Below are 17410 nucleotides of genomic sequence, written 5' to 3'. Positions count from 1 at the left end.
TCTCACAAAGATTTTGGGCATGGACCTCCAAAGCAGAATGTGTGTCTCTCAAGGAGGTGGGTGGAAGGAAGGCAGACACAATGCTTATATCAACTCCATTGTTGCCCAGGCTGGTCTCCAACTCCTGAGCTCAGGCGATCCACCCGCCTTGGCCTCCCAAAGCGCTAGGATTACAGGTGTGAGCCACTGGGCCTGGCTTCAAGTTACTTTTTAGTTGGAAAAAAAAAATCAAAGCTTAGGCCAGAACAATATGAAAAGTTAATTAGTTTTGTTGGCATTGATATTTGGGACATTTTGTTAGTGCCCCTCCTTCCCACTGAGAGCCACATTTCCACAAATGCCTCTACTATTAGAGGAAGGGGGAAGTATAATGGAATATCTGCTCCTAAATCTGGGTGCATTATCATTCCCTTATGTAAGGAAGGGCTGACTGTTAACACAGCAACTGTTCTGGCCAGTCTAAGCTCTTTGCTAACTTGGATCTTTGTACTGTGGTATAAGAAGATCTTCTACAAGATTTGACTTACTTGCCCTGAGATATTTTCAGCTTTTCCACATACAACTGACAGATGACATCCTGACATCCCTGACCTGTGGTACCAGAAGTGTTGGAGAGTTGGTCCACCCTAATCTCCTAAGGCTTTCTGGAAAGGGTAAGGAGACCAGAGAGCAATGCTTATATCACTACAGCTGAAAAGAGGGACCATCCCAGAGAGGGCCCAGGCTCTGAGAACAGGACAATTTCTCAGGTTTGTGGGACCCTAACTTTATATGCTTCATGGCCAAGGTCTAATTGCGGCATGGTCCACACAGGCTTCATGTAAAACCTAATGACGGCTGGGTGCAGTGGCTCATGCCTATAATCCCAGCAATTTGGGAGGCCAGGGCAGGTGGATCACTTGAAGCCAGGAGTTCCAGAGCAGCCTGGCCAACATGGCGAAACCTCATCTCTACTAAAAATACAAAAATTAGCCAGGCATGGGGGCGCACACCGGTAATCCCAGCTACTTGGGAGGCTGAGGCAGGAGAGTCGCTTGAACCTCAGAGGCAGAGGTTGCAGCGAGCCGAGACTGTGCCACTGCACTCCAGGCTGGGTGAGAGAGTGACACTCTGTCTCAAAACAAAACAAAACAAAACAAAACCAATGACAATTGCAAGACAAGGGCCAACATACCGTCCTGCCTTTTCGTTGAGAGCTCACCTTGAAAATTTCTGCCATTTTTCGTTGCTGAGGCAATGAACAGTGGTTCTCAATCGATATGATGATTGGCAGGTCAGAGTTGATGAAGGCACTGCGATCAATGGCTTCAACCACTTCCTGTGAGAGCCAAAACAGCTCATTAGAATCCAGATATCTGTCAAGGTGGTCAGAAAGCAGGGTATTTATAGCCACAGAAAGCATCTCATTTGTTACATGCAGCAGACTCTGACCAAAGGTGGTTTTTGTATTTTCAAATGAAGGATGAGGATAAGGCTATTTTGTAGAAAGACATTAAACTGTTTATAGTAAGTATTGTTCATATACTATAAGGAACAACTATCATTATATTGAATTTAACAAATCTATCTATATACATATACTCTCTGTATATATACACTCTATGTAGAGTATATATATACAGTATATAAACAATATATCGTGTATATATAATACATATACAGTATATATACAGTATATTGTGTATATATTATATATATACAGTATATAAAGTATATATACACACATGCAATATATATATAAATTGCAACAATATTATTACATGCTAACTAGTGTAAGGTAATGGTTACTAACTTTGGTTGAATGGGGAATCTAATGAGAGTTCTAGATTAACTCCAGAAAAATGAACATGTGCACATTCCACATGATATAGCAAACACTTTTGGGAAGTCTTCATTTAGATCCAGCATAAAGACCCTTGACTTAAGGTGTAATTTGGTCAAGTCACTGATTTAAATGAAGAATGAAGGCCAGGCGCAATGGCTCACACCTGTAATCCCAGCACTTTGGGAGGGTGAGGCAGGCGGATCACTTGAGGTCAGGAGTTTGAGACCAGCCTGGCCAACATGGTGAAACCCCGTCTCTACTAGCAATACAAAAATTGGCCGGGCTTGATGGTATGCACTTGTAATCCCAGCTACTCGGGAGGCTGAGGCAGGAGAATCTCTTGAACCTGGGAGGCGGAGGTTGCAGTGAGCCAAGATGGTACCACTGTACTCCAGCCTGGATAACAGATCGAGACCCTGTCTCAAAAAAAAAAAAAAAAAAAAAAAAAAAAAAAGACAAAAAAAGAGACAAATGAAGATAATGTCTCTTTGTGATTTGATTTAAAGAAAGTTATGAAGGATTACCTTGAAGGGGATCTTGGTTGTCAGTGTATGTCCATGATAAATGATGGGCATCCCATCGTCTCCGTCCCAGCAGTCCAATTCTACACTTCGACAGCCTTGCAAGAGGACCTGTGTGATCAATGAGCGAATCCACCCCAGGTGAGCACCTAGAGATAAAGCCTCAAACTAAACCCAGCATGTAGTTCTACATATCAGGCAGTGTTCACACTCAGGACTAAAGCAGAAGGGCACATGGTCTAAAACAAACACGGCATTTTCACCAAAGGCCACAATTAATCTGGAATGGGAAAGGAAGGGAACAGATTAAGGTAGAAAGAGTGTTTACCAGAGCTGAATATTAAAGGAAAGTAAAATTTGATAGCAAAACCATATGGCCATTTTCCTAGCAACTTTGGCCCCTTGAAATCTTCAAATTACAGAGCCAGGCAAGTGCTCTATCTAGGTAGACATCAATGGAGGTGAAAATGCTAATGCCACAGCCCAGAGAAAATAAGGCCACTGAGTCCTTAATGAACCGGCTAAACATTTACAGCAAGCCAATCAGGATAAAATCACTTCCATTAAGACCCAAATTAAACCATGATTAAACATCTTTGCTGTGAATGCATAACACGTAAGAAGAGTAGAAGCGAAGAGTTATTAAGGATTTGCCTGGCTATCTAATTCCAGAATAGCAACTAGAGCAGAGACGGCAAATAATCCATAAATGGTTCCTTTCTCCCATACCCACAGCAGACATCAGTAATCAAGCTAGGCACACTAGTCCTTTAAGCTTTAATATGTTAGCTCACAACCTCTTTATTAAAGTGCTCCAGAAAACACTACCAAAGAATCAGATGAGTTGATACCTATTTGTTATCCTGAATCTGAAGTGGGAAGCAGAGCTCAATACATGTGCTTGGGTTGCAACTCTGTAAAGTTTGCTTGAAGCACCTTCTTCCTCCATAGATCTATCTGTACATCATCTTAAAAAATTATTACGTACTGGAATAGTGACCCAAGTCAATAAATTGATAGATCTGTAAATGTGCCTATCCACTGACTTTAGAATGCACATAATTATGTCTGTGTGACAGCAATCCATTACTGGGGCTTAGTGGCCACTAGAGTTTCTGCAGCTAAGCTCAGGTAGTGGAATGATTCTCATTTTCACAGTTTTGTATGAGATATTTTACAGCATAGTGGGTGGCCTAGAATCTCAAGGCTATCTGCTTCTTTCAGCAGCTAGAGTATCTAGAGGGGCAGTGTCTTGGGCTGGAAATTGCTATGTAAAATGGTGGCTGGAACACCAAGCTGCTTATCTCTGTGGTGCCCCTGCCAGACCGGGAGTAATGTTCAGCAACTGGCAACAGATGAGATGGCTTTTCAGCATGGATGGACTAAAGGTCTTCACCAAAGTCTGTGTGACCTTAGATCTCCACTTATGGCTAGAAGAGGAAAACCTGGGCTGGAAATTCTAGATGAGAAGAACAGGGCTTATTCTCACTTCCCATCTGTCCCATGGAGTAATGTTAAAAGGTAATTAGGAAGGGCCAAGGAAGAGTGGAGAGGGGTTAGAAATGAAGTAAGAGGGATCTACCTGCACAGTAGGTTTCATCCCATCTGTGAGTGTATTTGAGGGGTTCTTGTGCCTTATTCAAAAGCTGTGATAGTCTCTCCTTGGGGTGTGATGTTAAGAGGTTTAAAATCTGTTTGAAGTCAAACAGGAATGAAGTAGGGATTAAAGCCAGGACACTGGTCCTTGTTTATTTTCCTGGGATAAATATGCATACATGTAAGTACATAGATATACATAGATTATGCATATATGCACTTATACATATATGTACACACATGTATATGTATGTATATACCTATGTATGTGTGTATATGAAATATATATAAGTATCTGTATTTATATGTATATTTAATTTCATTCTTATAGAATAATGGATTTCAAACTTCTTTTAACTTTGGCATTTCTGTGTGCAAATGGAGGGCCAATATGTAAAGTGTGTAGAAGAGTAGTACATTATCTGAAGTGGGGCAGATGGCACCCCTCCTACTCTCTGGCTTCCTCATTTCAGTGTCAGGGACTGAGGCCCCATGACAGAACTCCTATTTTGAAAATCACTACGCTAAGGACACATCTTCATTCATAATAAAGGTTCCTTAGAAAATAGAGTTTAAACTACATATTCTCGCTACACAAGCTTTGGGATAAAAAAACTGCTCCATGCTTTGAGGAATATCTGCACGAATCTGGAAAACAAAGAAACCTCATTGTTGCTGGGGTTATGTAAACAATACACCTGTGATTTTCAAACCTGGACCCACATGCGCACACAATGACACACTTATATTCCCTGCCTAGCTCCAACCGAATTGACCCTTCTTGAAAGAGTTAAGAAAAAAGGCAGAGTAGATGAGGAAGCTGCAGACGGTACAGCAGAGAGGCAATGGACACGCAGATCGTTGTAAGTTGGATGTTTAGGTAAAAAGGATGGACTTTTTCTAGTCTAGAGAGCCTACTGAATTTCAAAGCACATTCTCATGAATTTAATGTGTAGGGACAGTGCCTTCAGTCTGTGCAGATTTTTTTCTGAATTTTTTTCTTTTTTTTTGGTTACCATAGGGATAGATTGATTATTTAACAAACTGAAAAGCAAAACAAACAATATTTTGGGAATAAGTACATAGAAAGTTGCATTTTCTACTATGCTTTCCCACTACAATATATTATTTAGCAGTTAGAGAAAGGATTAGATAATTTTCCCATGGGAAAATCTAATTTTAGTGGGAGTAGGTCAGACTAACTAGGATCTAAAAGCTATGAGTCTCAAACAAACACTTTCATTTTGGCCTAGAATAAAGGTTAAGTATAGATGGGGGAAAACAAAACAAAACAAAAGAAGTAAAGAAGACGACTGCTGTAGTAGAGCCAGTTTCCCACACATCGTTGTTCCTCACATTTGACACGGAACAGCTTACTCTATAAACTCTTCAAAGGAGTCTGGGGCCAGGCTTTTGTGACTTTGGGGGTTAAGTAAATAATTAGGCTTAATAAAAACCACATTCCAAGTGGCATTCCCTGTACCTGGCTGTAGAGTTCTACCGAGGATTCTCCTTTGAGCTGATGGCCTGTGAGGTAGGTATTGTGCGAAGATTCGATGTAATAGTATGAGAGGGGTAGCTGTAGTTCTTTAATGTTCTCCTGTGACTCATCGTTTTTTGAGGCAAAATTTTCTTTATCCATCAGAAACCTAGGTGAAACAAATTTTCTTAAGACTGCATGGGAAAAATGCATACTACTCTTAAAAGATGGGCAAAAGATATTTTAAAAGTTACCTTGCAAACCCTTCAAATGACATTAGTCCCTGATGACACATACTGATGTTAGGTTCAAACTTCTGCAAGGGATTAAAAAAAAAAGTGTTATTTAGGTTAAGGAAACTAAGAGGGGGAAAGAAACCACCACATCATTTTTTAAAGCTGTTCTGTTTTCATCAGGAAACATATAAACCAAATATTTGAACTAATTTAGTAATGTAGTGGTAAGAAGTGGTTTTTAGTCCAAAAGAAAACATTTATTATACTAAGCATATTTATTTAATAGAAAAAAGGAGAGAATGAGAAAAGAACAAGGCTGATTTCTATGAAAACAAAGTGTATCAGTTTATCCAGGTGAAAATGGGGATAATAATAGCAGTTATCATAAAGTTGGTGAGAGGTGAACTGAGATGATTCACATAGAGCACTTGCTGCCATGCCTGTATTTAGTAATATTATAATGAGCACTCAACAGTGTTGATAGTAATCTCACAATTTTAGCATTTTCAGTGATCAAATCCAACTGCTGAACAACTAATACACTGATACCCTGTCAGGTGATAAGGGAGGTTGAAACCTAGACTCATTTGTTGCATGCAGCCACAACACTCCTCTCTGCTGACACCCTGTAGTGTAAACCTTCACCAGCTATTGCTGGTTACTATGATAGCTTCCTAAGCAGTCTCTCTGCGTCTGTTCCTTCACCAGCACAGTTTACAATGGGGCCAGAGTAACCACTTAAAATTTTTTTTTAGAGACAAGGTCTTGCTATATTGCCCAGCCTGGCCTCAAACTTCTGGGCTCAGGCAATCCTTTTGCCTCAGCTTCCTGAGTAGCTGGGACTACAGGTTTGTGCCACCATGCCTGGCTCAGAGTAACCTCATAAAAAGTAAATCAGCCAGGCGCGCTGGCTCACGCCTGTAATCCCAGCACTTTGGGAGGCTGAGATGGGCGGATCACAAGGTCAGGAGTTCGAGATCAGCCTGGCCAACATGGTGAAACCCCATCTCTAGTAAAAATATAAAAATTAGTTGGGCATGGTGGTGCATCCCTGTAATCCCAGCTACTTCGGAGGCTGAGGCAGGAGAATTGCTTGAACCTGGGAGGTAGAGGTTGCAGTGAGCCAAGATCGTGCCACTGCCCCCTAGCCTGGGTGACAGAGCGAGACTGTCTCAAAAAAAAAAAAAAAAAAAAATCAAATCATGTTACTCTCCTGCTCAAAAATTTCAGTGATATCCCATTTCACATGGACTATAGCCAACCTCCTTATCATGCTCTAAAAGGCCTGGATGACTGGGCCCTTGCACATCTGTCTGACACCATGCCTGCCATTCTCTGCCTGGCTTGTGCCGCTCACAGTACACCAGCTTTTTGTGGTTCCTCATAACCCCCCAGCTTGCTGCTGTCTTGATCTTTGTCCTTGTGGCTCCCTGTGGGGAATGCTCTTTCCTGAGACCTTCAAACTGGTTACTGACTTAGGGATCAGTTCAAATGCCATCTCTTCCAAGTGGCCTTTGCTTACTCTTCTCAGCCCTCCTCCTGTATCATTCTATTCCCTCACTTGACTCGGTTTTTCCCCTACTCCATTATTACCTGAAATTACATCGTATCTTTGTTGTCTGCCTCACCCGCTAGAATGTAAGCTGCATTGAGGGCCAGAACTCTTATCTTATTCTCTGCTATATTCCCACCTCCTAAAACTGAGCCAGCATAGTAGGAACTAGTACATATTCATTTAATGACTAATGAGGTTGAAAACCTAGACTAAATCTGTTGCATGTTCTAGAATAACAAGAAAAAAATATGTACCGACTCCTTATAATAGTTACTGAGTTAGAGAAAGCCTGGGACCTATGTTAATTATATGTTAAAGAACACTTACATGCTTGTTTTTTGTTTGTTTTTTGAAACAGGGTTTCGCTCTGTTACCCAGACTGGTGTGCGGTGGTGCCATCTCAGCTCACTGCAACCTCCGTGTGCCAGGCTCAAGCGATTCTCGTGTCTCAGCCTCCCAAGTAGCTGGGATTATAGGCATGGATCACCATGCCTGGCTGATTTTTTTTTTTTTTTTAGACAGGGTCTCTCTCTGTTGCCGAGGCTGAAGTGCAGTGGTGTGATCTCAGCTCACCGCAATCTCCGCCTCGTTTTCCAGTGATTCTCCTGCTCCACTCTCCCAGGTAGCTGGGATTATAGGCACACACCACCACACCTGGCTAATTTTTGTATTTTTAGTAGAGATACGGTTTCACCATGTTGGCCAGACTGGTCTTGAACTCCTGATCTCAGGTGATCCGCCTGCCTCAGCCTCCCAAAGTGCTAGGATTAAAGGTGTGAACCACCATGCACGGCCCTGGCTGATTTTTGTGTTTAGTAGAGATGGGGTTTCATCATGTTGGCCAGGCTGGTCTTGAACCCCTGGCCTCAAGTGATCCACTGGCCTCAGCCTCCCAGAGTGCTGGGATTACAGGTGTGAGCCATGATACCCAGCCCATACTTGGTATTTTGTTAAAAAAACAAAACAAAAAAGGTCAAGTGCAGTGGCTCACACCTGTTAATCCCAGCACTTTGGGAGGCCAAGGTGGGCAGATCATGAAGTTAAGAGATTGAGACCACCCTGGCCAACATGGTGAAACCCCATCTCTACTATAAATACAAAAATTAGCTGGGCATGGTGGCGGGCACCTGTAGTCCCAGCTACTCAGGAGGCCGAGGCAGGAGAATTGCTTGAACCTGGGAGGTGGAGATTGTAGTGAGCCGAGATCGTACCACTGCACCCACCCCAGCCTAGCAACAGAGTGAGACTCCATCTCAAAAAAACAGAAAAAGCAAAACTCTATTTCTGTCCCAGATTTAAAGACTTTGGAAAAAAGTATAGAAAGAGTAAACATTTAGCAGCAAATTATTAGAATAGCCAGAGGCATCACACACACATGCACACACAAAACAGGCACGAACCTGGATGATGCTGAGGATTTCATCATAAGTGCAGTGTTCTCCTTGGCAATTCACGAGGAAATCATTAAGCTGAAGTATGCCCACCCCGAAAATGCCCAGAGATGTGCTCTCAATCCCAGTGCCATTTGTCACGATGCTTGCAGCAGCAATGGCATCAGATATCTGCCTCTGGTTGTCCGATAGCTGCTGTTTACTCTTGATGAACAACCCCAAATCTGAGACATTTCTGGTCAACAGATCTGAAACAGAATCACCACAGTACATAGACAAGATAGCCAGCATCTTTTGCAAAGTTTATTTTGGAAATAATGGTGTGGAATTATTAAAATGGAGAAGCTCTTTACTAATGTACCTAAATAAGCCATCAAAGAAGTGTTTATTCCTGGCTTCACATAGTGATAGGAATAAAAAAACAAATCAATGAATAAAGGAAACTAAGGGCTGGGCACGGTCGTTCATGACCATAATCCCAGCACTTTGGGAGGCTGAGGCAGGTGGATCACCTGTGGTCTGGAGCTCGAGACCAGCATGGCCAACATGGTGAATACTCATCTCTACTAGAAATACAAAAATTAGCCAGGCATGGTGGTGTGCACCTGTAGTCCCAGCCACTCGGGAGGCTGAGGCACAAGAATTGCTTGAACCCGGGAGGCGGTGGTTGCAGTGAGCCTAGATTACACCACTGCCCTCTAGCCTGGGCAACAGAGTCTGTCTCTAAATAAATAGATAGATAGATAGATAGATAGATAGATAGATAGATAGATAAATAGAAGGTTCAGTTGGGGACTTCAGGCCAAATTCAGGCTTTGGTTTTAGGGGGTAACTACTTGCACATTTTTATGTTTGTAGAGATTGAAGATATACCCTTAAAATTACAGTTTTACTATAATTTAGAAGTGTAACTATAAGCATTTGCGTGCAGATTTTTGAGTGAATATAAATTTTCAACTTGTTTGGGTAAATACCAAGTAGTGTAATTGCTGGTCACACGGAAAGACTATGTTTAGCTTAGTAAGAAACTGCCACACTGTCTTCCAAAGTGGTTGTACCATTTTACATTCCCACCTGCAATGTTCCAATTGCTTCACATTCACACCAACTTTGGTATAGCCATTTTAATTTTAGCCACTTTGGAAGACAGTCTGGCAGTTTCTTATGGAGCTAAACATAGGCTTACCATATGATCCAGCAATTGCACTTTTAGGTATTTACCCAAATGATGGAAAAACTTAAGCCCACACAAAAACCTGAATACAAATGTTTATAGCAGCTTTATTCATAATTGCTAAAACTTGGAAGCAACCAAGATATACCTCAGTAGGTGAATGGATAAACAAACTGTAGTACCTCCACAAAATGGAATATTATCCAGGGTAAAAAGAAATGGGCTACCAAGCTGCAAAAAGCCATGGAGGAAGGAAACTTAAATGCATATTGCTAAGTGAAAGATGCCAGCCTGAAAACACTATGTACTGTGTGATTCCAACCATATGATAGTCTGGAAAAAGCAAAACTATGGAGAGAATAAAAAGAGCAGTGGTTGCCAGGGACTTGGAGGGAGGATGCGGGGGGATGGAAAAGTTGAGCACAAGGAACTTTCAGGGCAGTGAAACTATCCTGAATGATACTGTAATGGTGGATACATGTCATTACACATTTGTCAAAACCCATAGAATGCACAACACAAAGAGTGAATCCTAATGTTAACTATGGACTTCAGTTCATAATGTATCAATATTAACTCAGTTGTAACAAATATACCACACTAATGCCAGATATTACTAACAGAAGAAAGTCTGTATGGGAAAGCAGAAGAGAGTATATTGAAACTCTGTACTTTCCACTCATTTTTCCATAAACCTAAAATTGCTCTAAAAATAAAGTCTAGGCTGGGCATGGAGGCTCATGCCTAAGATCCCTGCACTTTGGGAAGCTGAGGCAGGAGGATTGCTTGAGGCTAGGAGTTTGAGAGCAGCCTGGTCAACAGAGCAAGACCCTGTCTCTACAAAAAATTACATTATTTTTAAATAATAAAAAATACATGAAAATGATAAATAAAATAAAAACAAAAATAATAAAAAATAAAGTCTAATAATTTTTGAAAAATGTAACTACTTGACTAATCCATGGTTATGGAGGTTTTATCACTAAAGTTGAACAATAGTTAATAGTCTCAGCTCAAGGACAACATAAACTTACAAATAATTATGAAGCAACTATATAAAAGAGGAAAGGTTTTTGTTTTTTCTATTTGTGTTTATGGTTTCCAGGAAGAACAGAGGAGGAAAATGATAGGCTGAAAATGCATGGGTGGTTAGAAAAATGCATGGGTGGTGATAGTAATGGTGGTGGTGGTGAGTGGGATAGAAGAATGAGACATTCTGGTTTACACAGTAGGAAATATATCCTGGACAATCATTCAGACAGAAGTACCCTGTGGAAGGCACTAAAGACTCTCCTTGTCAAAGGGCAGAAGACTACTGCCCTGCGACTGAACACACATCTGTCTGTAGGCAGGGAAGAGACTGGGGGTTCTCCACTGTGACACACACCACATGCCCAGCAGACATTTGAAAATGGTCAGTGATATGGTTCAGCTGTGTACCCATCCAAATCTCATCTTGAATTGTAGCTCCCACAATTCTGTGTTGTGGAAGGCACCTGGTGGGAGGCAGCCGAATCATGGGGACAGGTCTTTCCCATGTGAAAATGTTCTCGTGATAGCAAATAAGTCTCATGAGATATGATGGTTTTATAAAGGGGAGTTTTTCCTGCACAAGTTATCTTGTCTGCTGCCATGTGAGACATGCCTTTCACCTTCTTCCATGATTGTGAGGCCTCCCCAGCCATGTGGAACTGTGAGCCCATTAAACCTCTTTTTCCTGATAAATTACCTAGTCTTGGGTATGTCTTTATCAGCAGCGTGAAAATGGACTAATATAGTCGGGAAAGGGTTTTTGGTTGTCAGAATGACTGGAGGGCTTTATTGGTTAAATATCCTGAAATACATGGGCAGAACCACACAATGATGAATTTCTTTGTGCAAAATGCCAGTAGCACCTGCTCCCACGACACCAGATGACACTTAAAAATAATTCTGTAAGTGTTGGCTGGGCATGGTGGCTCACACCTGTAATCCCAGCACTTTGGGAGGATGAGGTGACAGATCACGAGGTCAGGAGATTGAGACCATTCTAGCTAACACGGTGAAACCCCATCTCTATTGAAAATACAAAAAATTAGCCAGGCATGGTGGCCCATGCCCATAGTCCCCACTACTCGGAGGCCGAGGCAGGAGAACAGATTGAACCCAGGAGGCGGAGGTAGCAGTGAGCTGAGATTGCACCACTGCACTCCAGCCTGGGCAATGGAGCGACACTCCGTCTCAAACAAACAAACAAACAAACAAACAAAAACTTCTCTTAAGTGTTTCCTGCACAGCAGTAATAGCACACTATGTGGGACAGCCTCAGAGTTTGTGTGACTGGACCTCTGACCTTAGGTTTTAGACAGATTGGTCCCAAAGGGAGATCCTAAAATATTCAACAAACCTAGGTCAGGCTGAAGATCGCTGGTGTTTTCATCAATCGTCAGGTTGGTGTAGAGCGGGGCTGACTCGGATCCAGATCGGCTGCAGGGCACTGCGTAGACATCAAACAGATCCTTCAGGTCCTTGCGGCTCCTGACACTGAATGGGGAATGGAAAACACCTCTCACTGAGTATCTTTATAGAAATGGGTGGCCTGAGAAAGAATAAGAAGGAAACATACTGTACCTGAACGATTTGAACAGCTCAACAAATTCAACAAAACTCATGTTGCTGTCTGAAACCATGAAGCTCTGAAATCCCTTCATGCCGCCTTTGATCCGCCCATGCCAGCTACTACTGCTCCAAGCACTGCAACAAAGACAGGCCTTCATGGACACAAGGGCAGGCCACTGTTGTGATTCTGTCCCACCAGAGTTGCTCCAATTCGCAATATGAGCAAAACAATGAGTGCAAGTTATTTAAGATTGAAGCTATTTTCTGGTACTCTCTTTTCATTTCTCTTAATCTATATTGTATCAGAGGAAATAAAACATATTACATATGAAAAAGAAAACATGTTTCTAGTCTATTTAATAAGGCCCCAGGGCTGAGGTTAATATTCCTCTATTAATCAAAACAGTTCTTTGAAATTGCAGATCAATGGGCAAAATAAATGTTTTTGAAGATGTCTTTTTAAAAAAGAGCCCCAAATTACTCACTCTTAATCTATGGGAAATAATGCACGTTCTTTTCTATGTTCTAAGTTATAGAATCACATTTAAGAAGAAACTTTTGAGTGTATTGTCTGATTCCTTTCTTAACCAGTCCTTAGATGAAAACAGAGAAGAGCTTTTAAATATTAATGGAAAATGTGAGTCGGAAAAAGGTTAAGAATGGAAAGAGCTGGGTGCGGTGGCTCATGTGTACAATATCAGCACTTTGGGATGCTGAGGTGGGAAGATTGCTTGACCCCAGGAGTTCAAGACCAGCCTGGCCAACATAGTGAGGCACTGTCTCTAATTTTAAAAAATTTTAAAAAGGATGGAAAAAACCCAGCTCTGCCTAGGATTATATTTGCACCTTCCAAGGCTGCATCTATTCAACGTAGAAATATCAGTCAACTCAGTCAGAACAGTCTTACTGTTTCACAACATTTTTTATTTTCTATACTGATTTCCTGACACAATGGTATGAGAGATGTTTTGATTATGGTTTGTAGTCAAATTAAAGCAGGATCTATTTTTTTGTCTTGGATTTTAAAAGCTTTTTTGAAATATTTCAAATATATAAGAAAGTATAGAGAATATCATAAAGTCTATTTTAGGTATATTAAATATATAATCTAAAAACTATATATTTAAGAATATAAACATAAAATATATAGTCTGTTGAAATGACTCTCAACCCTGCTAACAATGTTCACTCATGGAAAATTAATTTGTGCTGACATCTGAAGGTCACCTTTAGTAACGAAAGAGCACTACAAATTGATAACTTTATAGCATTTCGTAGGCATAGGTTGTAGGTTGTTGATCCCCAGTGTAGTGCAGGAAACACAGGGTAGAGGTGCAGGAAGAGGAAAATGGTGACTTCATTATTTGTAGCTAAAGAAGTAAATGTCCTGTCTTGCTTCTTTCTGGTTGCAGGTCCAGCTACTGTCTGTAGGAACCCATCTCCCTTTGATTCTAGGAAACTGTCTGTCCACTCTTTCCACTACCAGACTTAGGATTCAGTCTAGCTTTCCCCCTTAACAGCATTCAGTTGATTTTTCCTCTCCTGCCTTGTGTTTTCTTTCTGTTTTAAAACACTTGAGTGGGTGCTGATTCCTGTCCTCCTGGGGTTGGCCTTCTGATCTTGCATCTGGCATGTCAATTTCTCTTTTTAAAATATTTTCCTCCCTTACTCTGTCCTTTCTTTTCCTGCTCATGAATGACTGAAATAAATGGGAAATGCCATTTAATCCAGGTTCCTAGATATTTACCCAGGATACTACACAGGCTGAAAGTATAATAAACAGGATTCTGATTTTTGTAACTTTTAGTTTTGCTATGAATCTAAATTTACATAAAAGTTGCAAGAGTGGTACAAAAAATTCCCATATAACCTTGACACATGCTCACCCATTGTAGAATGTGAATGTGCAAAGCATAAATTATAAGTTCATAGCTCACATTGTGAAAGAATTTTTATTTAAAAGATAACTTACTATAGGATTCTTTTTTCTTTTTTTCTTTTTCCTTTCTTTCCTTTTCTTCTTCTTCTTCTTCTTTTTTTTTTTTGAGACAAGCTCTCACTCTGTTGTCTAGGCTAGAGTGTAATGGCATGATCACGGCTCACTGCAGCCAGAACTTCCCAGGCTCAAGTGAAACTACCACCTCGGCCTCCTGAGTAGCTGGGACCACAGATGAGAACCACCACACCCTGCTAATTGTTTTATTTTTTGTAGAGATGGGGTCTCTGTTGCTCAGGCTGGTCTCAAATTCCTGGGGGGCTCAAGTGATTCTCCTCCCCTGACCTCCCAAAGTGCTAGGATTACACGTGAGAGTCACCGTGCCCAGCCAGGATTCTTATCAATAACAAGCTTCCAAGAGAAAGAGAGAGAAAAGGAGAAAGGGAGGGGGGGTGGAGAGAGGGAGAAGGAGAAAGAGAGAAAGAGAGAGGGAGAGAGGGAGAGAGAGAGTGTGTGTGTGTGTGTGTGTAATAAAGTGAAGAGTTCCTGTTTTAGCTTGGTTCTGTCTAGAACCTCCACATTTCTTAAACTTTAATGTGGGATACAGGGAGATGGAGCAGCATTCTGGTTCCCTTTGGAAGTCTGCCATTTTAATATCATTTCTTCTTCTGAGAGGGTAGATGTTGTTTCAAATAGGTAATTTGCATGGAACTTATAATTGATTATAACAGCTTTAGAATTAAACATATCCAACTGGCTGTGATACTTGAATTCATTCCTCTAGACATGTGTAATTTACATATGAGAAAAGTATTAAATATATTTCATCGATTAGCAAAGGGGCCAAATAGCTTACATTAAAACAATCTATTCTCTCTTCTTCATTTAGAGCAGTGCTATCCAACAGAACTTTCTGCAATGATAAAAAGAAATGTTCTTTATCTACACTCTTTGGGATAGTAACCATCAGCTACTTGTGGCCATGGAGCACTTGAAATATCACTACTGTGACTGAGGAAGTGAATTTTAAATTTTCTTTAATTTTAATTAATTTACATTTGAATTTAAATACCCACATCTAGTTAGTGGCTAGTGTACTGGATAGTACAGATTTGGAGAATCATGGCTTGGGTTTTGTTACTGCTACTGACTTCTGAAGTAATATGAGAAGGTAGGAGTACAACATTGGGAAAACTAGGATCATTTAACATTTTGGGATTTTTCAGTTTTCAGTTCAACTATACGTCAAAATGTGAAAGTCTTTCCATAGACAACGGTAAAGATACGCCCTTCCACACCACTGGGAAAATGTGAAGGGTCCTTCTGTTTTAGCATGTTAAGGCCCCACCTGGACGGGCTCTTGTTTGAAGAAGGCAGCACAGGGGAGGACACTGGCCTGATGGGAGATGACGTCCCGGCAGCCAAGTTGGGGGACCCAGCTGTGGTCAAAGAGTGGGCTCTTCTGGAAGGGAGGGGGTTTGGCGGGCTAGCGATGGTATTCACCTCTGTGAAGATGAAAGACAGAAAAGAGACAATGACTCAGATGATGCTTTCCCTCAGAACCAAATGCAAACCAGAGAGGCTTCTGGATATCTGAGCAAATCAACCTATGCAGCTGGTTTCTATACAAGAAGCACTAAAATATTTTTATGAATGGGCTAATCTGGTGGGGTCTTAACGGGTTACATGTTAGAACCATCTGGGAAGCTTAAAAAAATAAATAGATGTCCAGCTTCCAGCCAGAGAATATCTGCATCAGTTATTCTTGGATGTGGACAGAGGAACCAGATTTTCTTCTTCTTTTTTTTTTTTTTTTTGAGACAGAGTCTCACTCTGCCGCCCAGACTGGAGTGCAGTGGCGTGATCTCGGCTCACTGCAACCTCCACCTCCCAGGTCCAAGCAATTCTCCTGCCTCAGTCTCCCAAGTAGCTGGGATTATAGGCGCCCACCACCACGCCCAGCTAATTTTGTGTATTTTTAGTAGAGACGGGGTTTCACCATGTTGGCCAGGCTGGTCTCGAACTCCTGACCTCAGGTGATCCACCTGCTTCGGCCTCCCAAAGTGTTGGGATTACAGGCGTGAGCCACCACACCCGGCCCCAGATTTTCTTAAAAGCTCTAATATGCAGGCAAGGTTGAGAATCACTGGTCTAATCCATCAAATTATACCATGTATATCTAATATTCCCTGTCAGTAATGGCAAGTTAATTAATGGGGATTTTATTCCAAGTATACTATGCTTGCAGAAGCACCTCTTAGGTTTCATTGTCTGGTTAGGACAAAGAGTTTTGTTAGAAATGCTTGCAATGCTTAAATCACAATTTAAAACCAAATGTATACTTTTTTTTCCCATAAAAATTAAAAAACAAAAATCTCAGATGTAAACATGCCGCTTTACCCGATTCTTCTTGTTCATTAATGTCTTGAGGATCAGAACCACTCCGGCTTCGACACTCTTTGTGCATCTTGGCCTTTCGGGTGGCCATCTCATCGTCAGTTGCCTCTCCACTCTCACCCTGGGAACACAAAGCTCACAATAGTTCCACGCCTGTATTTCTCTCCCATCACTGCTTTAGTTCAGGTAGGTCTCTATTTTCTGACCTCCCCACCTTCAATACTGCCTCTCCCTGGTAAAACCGGTAAAGACCTACGTTAAGGCTGACCGAGTATTCTCATGTCATATTATTTCATTTGTTCTTTACTACACAGCAGTACTCCTCAGGGGAGGGAGGCAGACCAGAGGCGGCACACAACCTCTGGAACCTCTGAGTACAGAAAAAACTGTGAAGCAGATAAAGCTTGACATGAGCATCAAAGCCTCCCATAAGCAAAGAGAGTGGCACTTTTTCTAGATATATGATATGGTTTGGATGCTTGTCCCCTTCAAATCTCATGTTGAAATGTAATTCCCAGTGTTAGAGGTGGGGCCTAGTGGAAGTATTTGGATCATAGGGGTGGATCCCTCATAAATGGCTGAGGATCATTCCCTTGGTGATGAGTGAGTTCTAGCTTCGACTTCACACAGGGTCTAGTTATTTAAAAGTGTGTAGGCTGGGTTTGGTGGCTCATGCCTGTAATACCAACACTTTGGGAGGC

General features: G+C 41.4%; 1 protein-coding gene across 2 annotated transcripts in view; it reads right to left on the bottom strand.

The window, feature by feature from the left end:
• The window catches only part of LOC117091955 (1-phosphatidylinositol 4,5-bisphosphate phosphodiesterase epsilon-1), a 245213-nt gene that overhangs the window by 55207 nt on the left and 172596 nt on the right, over positions 1–17410 (bottom strand). For both annotated transcript variants that reach the window (XM_033225009.1, XM_033224999.1), the window contains 9 exons: positions 16713–16830; positions 15661–15817; positions 12389–12511; positions 12165–12301; positions 8614–8852; positions 5677–5738; positions 5426–5591; positions 2350–2457; positions 1202–1318 (listed from right to left, as the gene is read on the bottom strand). In XM_033225009.1, coding sequence (XP_033080900.1) covers positions 1202–1318; positions 2350–2457; positions 5426–5591; positions 5677–5738; positions 8614–8852; positions 12165–12301; positions 12389–12511; positions 15661–15817; positions 16713–16830 — 1227 coding nt within the window. The remainder of the gene's footprint in view (positions 1–1201; positions 1319–2349; positions 2458–5425; positions 5592–5676; positions 5739–8613; positions 8853–12164; positions 12302–12388; positions 12512–15660; positions 15818–16712; positions 16831–17410) is intronic.

This window comes from Trachypithecus francoisi, unplaced genomic scaffold (assembly GCF_009764315.1).
Source record: "Trachypithecus francoisi isolate TF-2019V2 unplaced genomic scaffold, Tfra_2.0 Contig01436, whole genome shotgun sequence".
Lineage (NCBI taxonomy): Eukaryota > Metazoa > Chordata > Mammalia > Primates > Cercopithecidae > Trachypithecus > Trachypithecus francoisi.
Note: the sequence above shows the minus strand (reverse complement) of the source record. Positions and strands in the feature narration are given on the sequence as shown.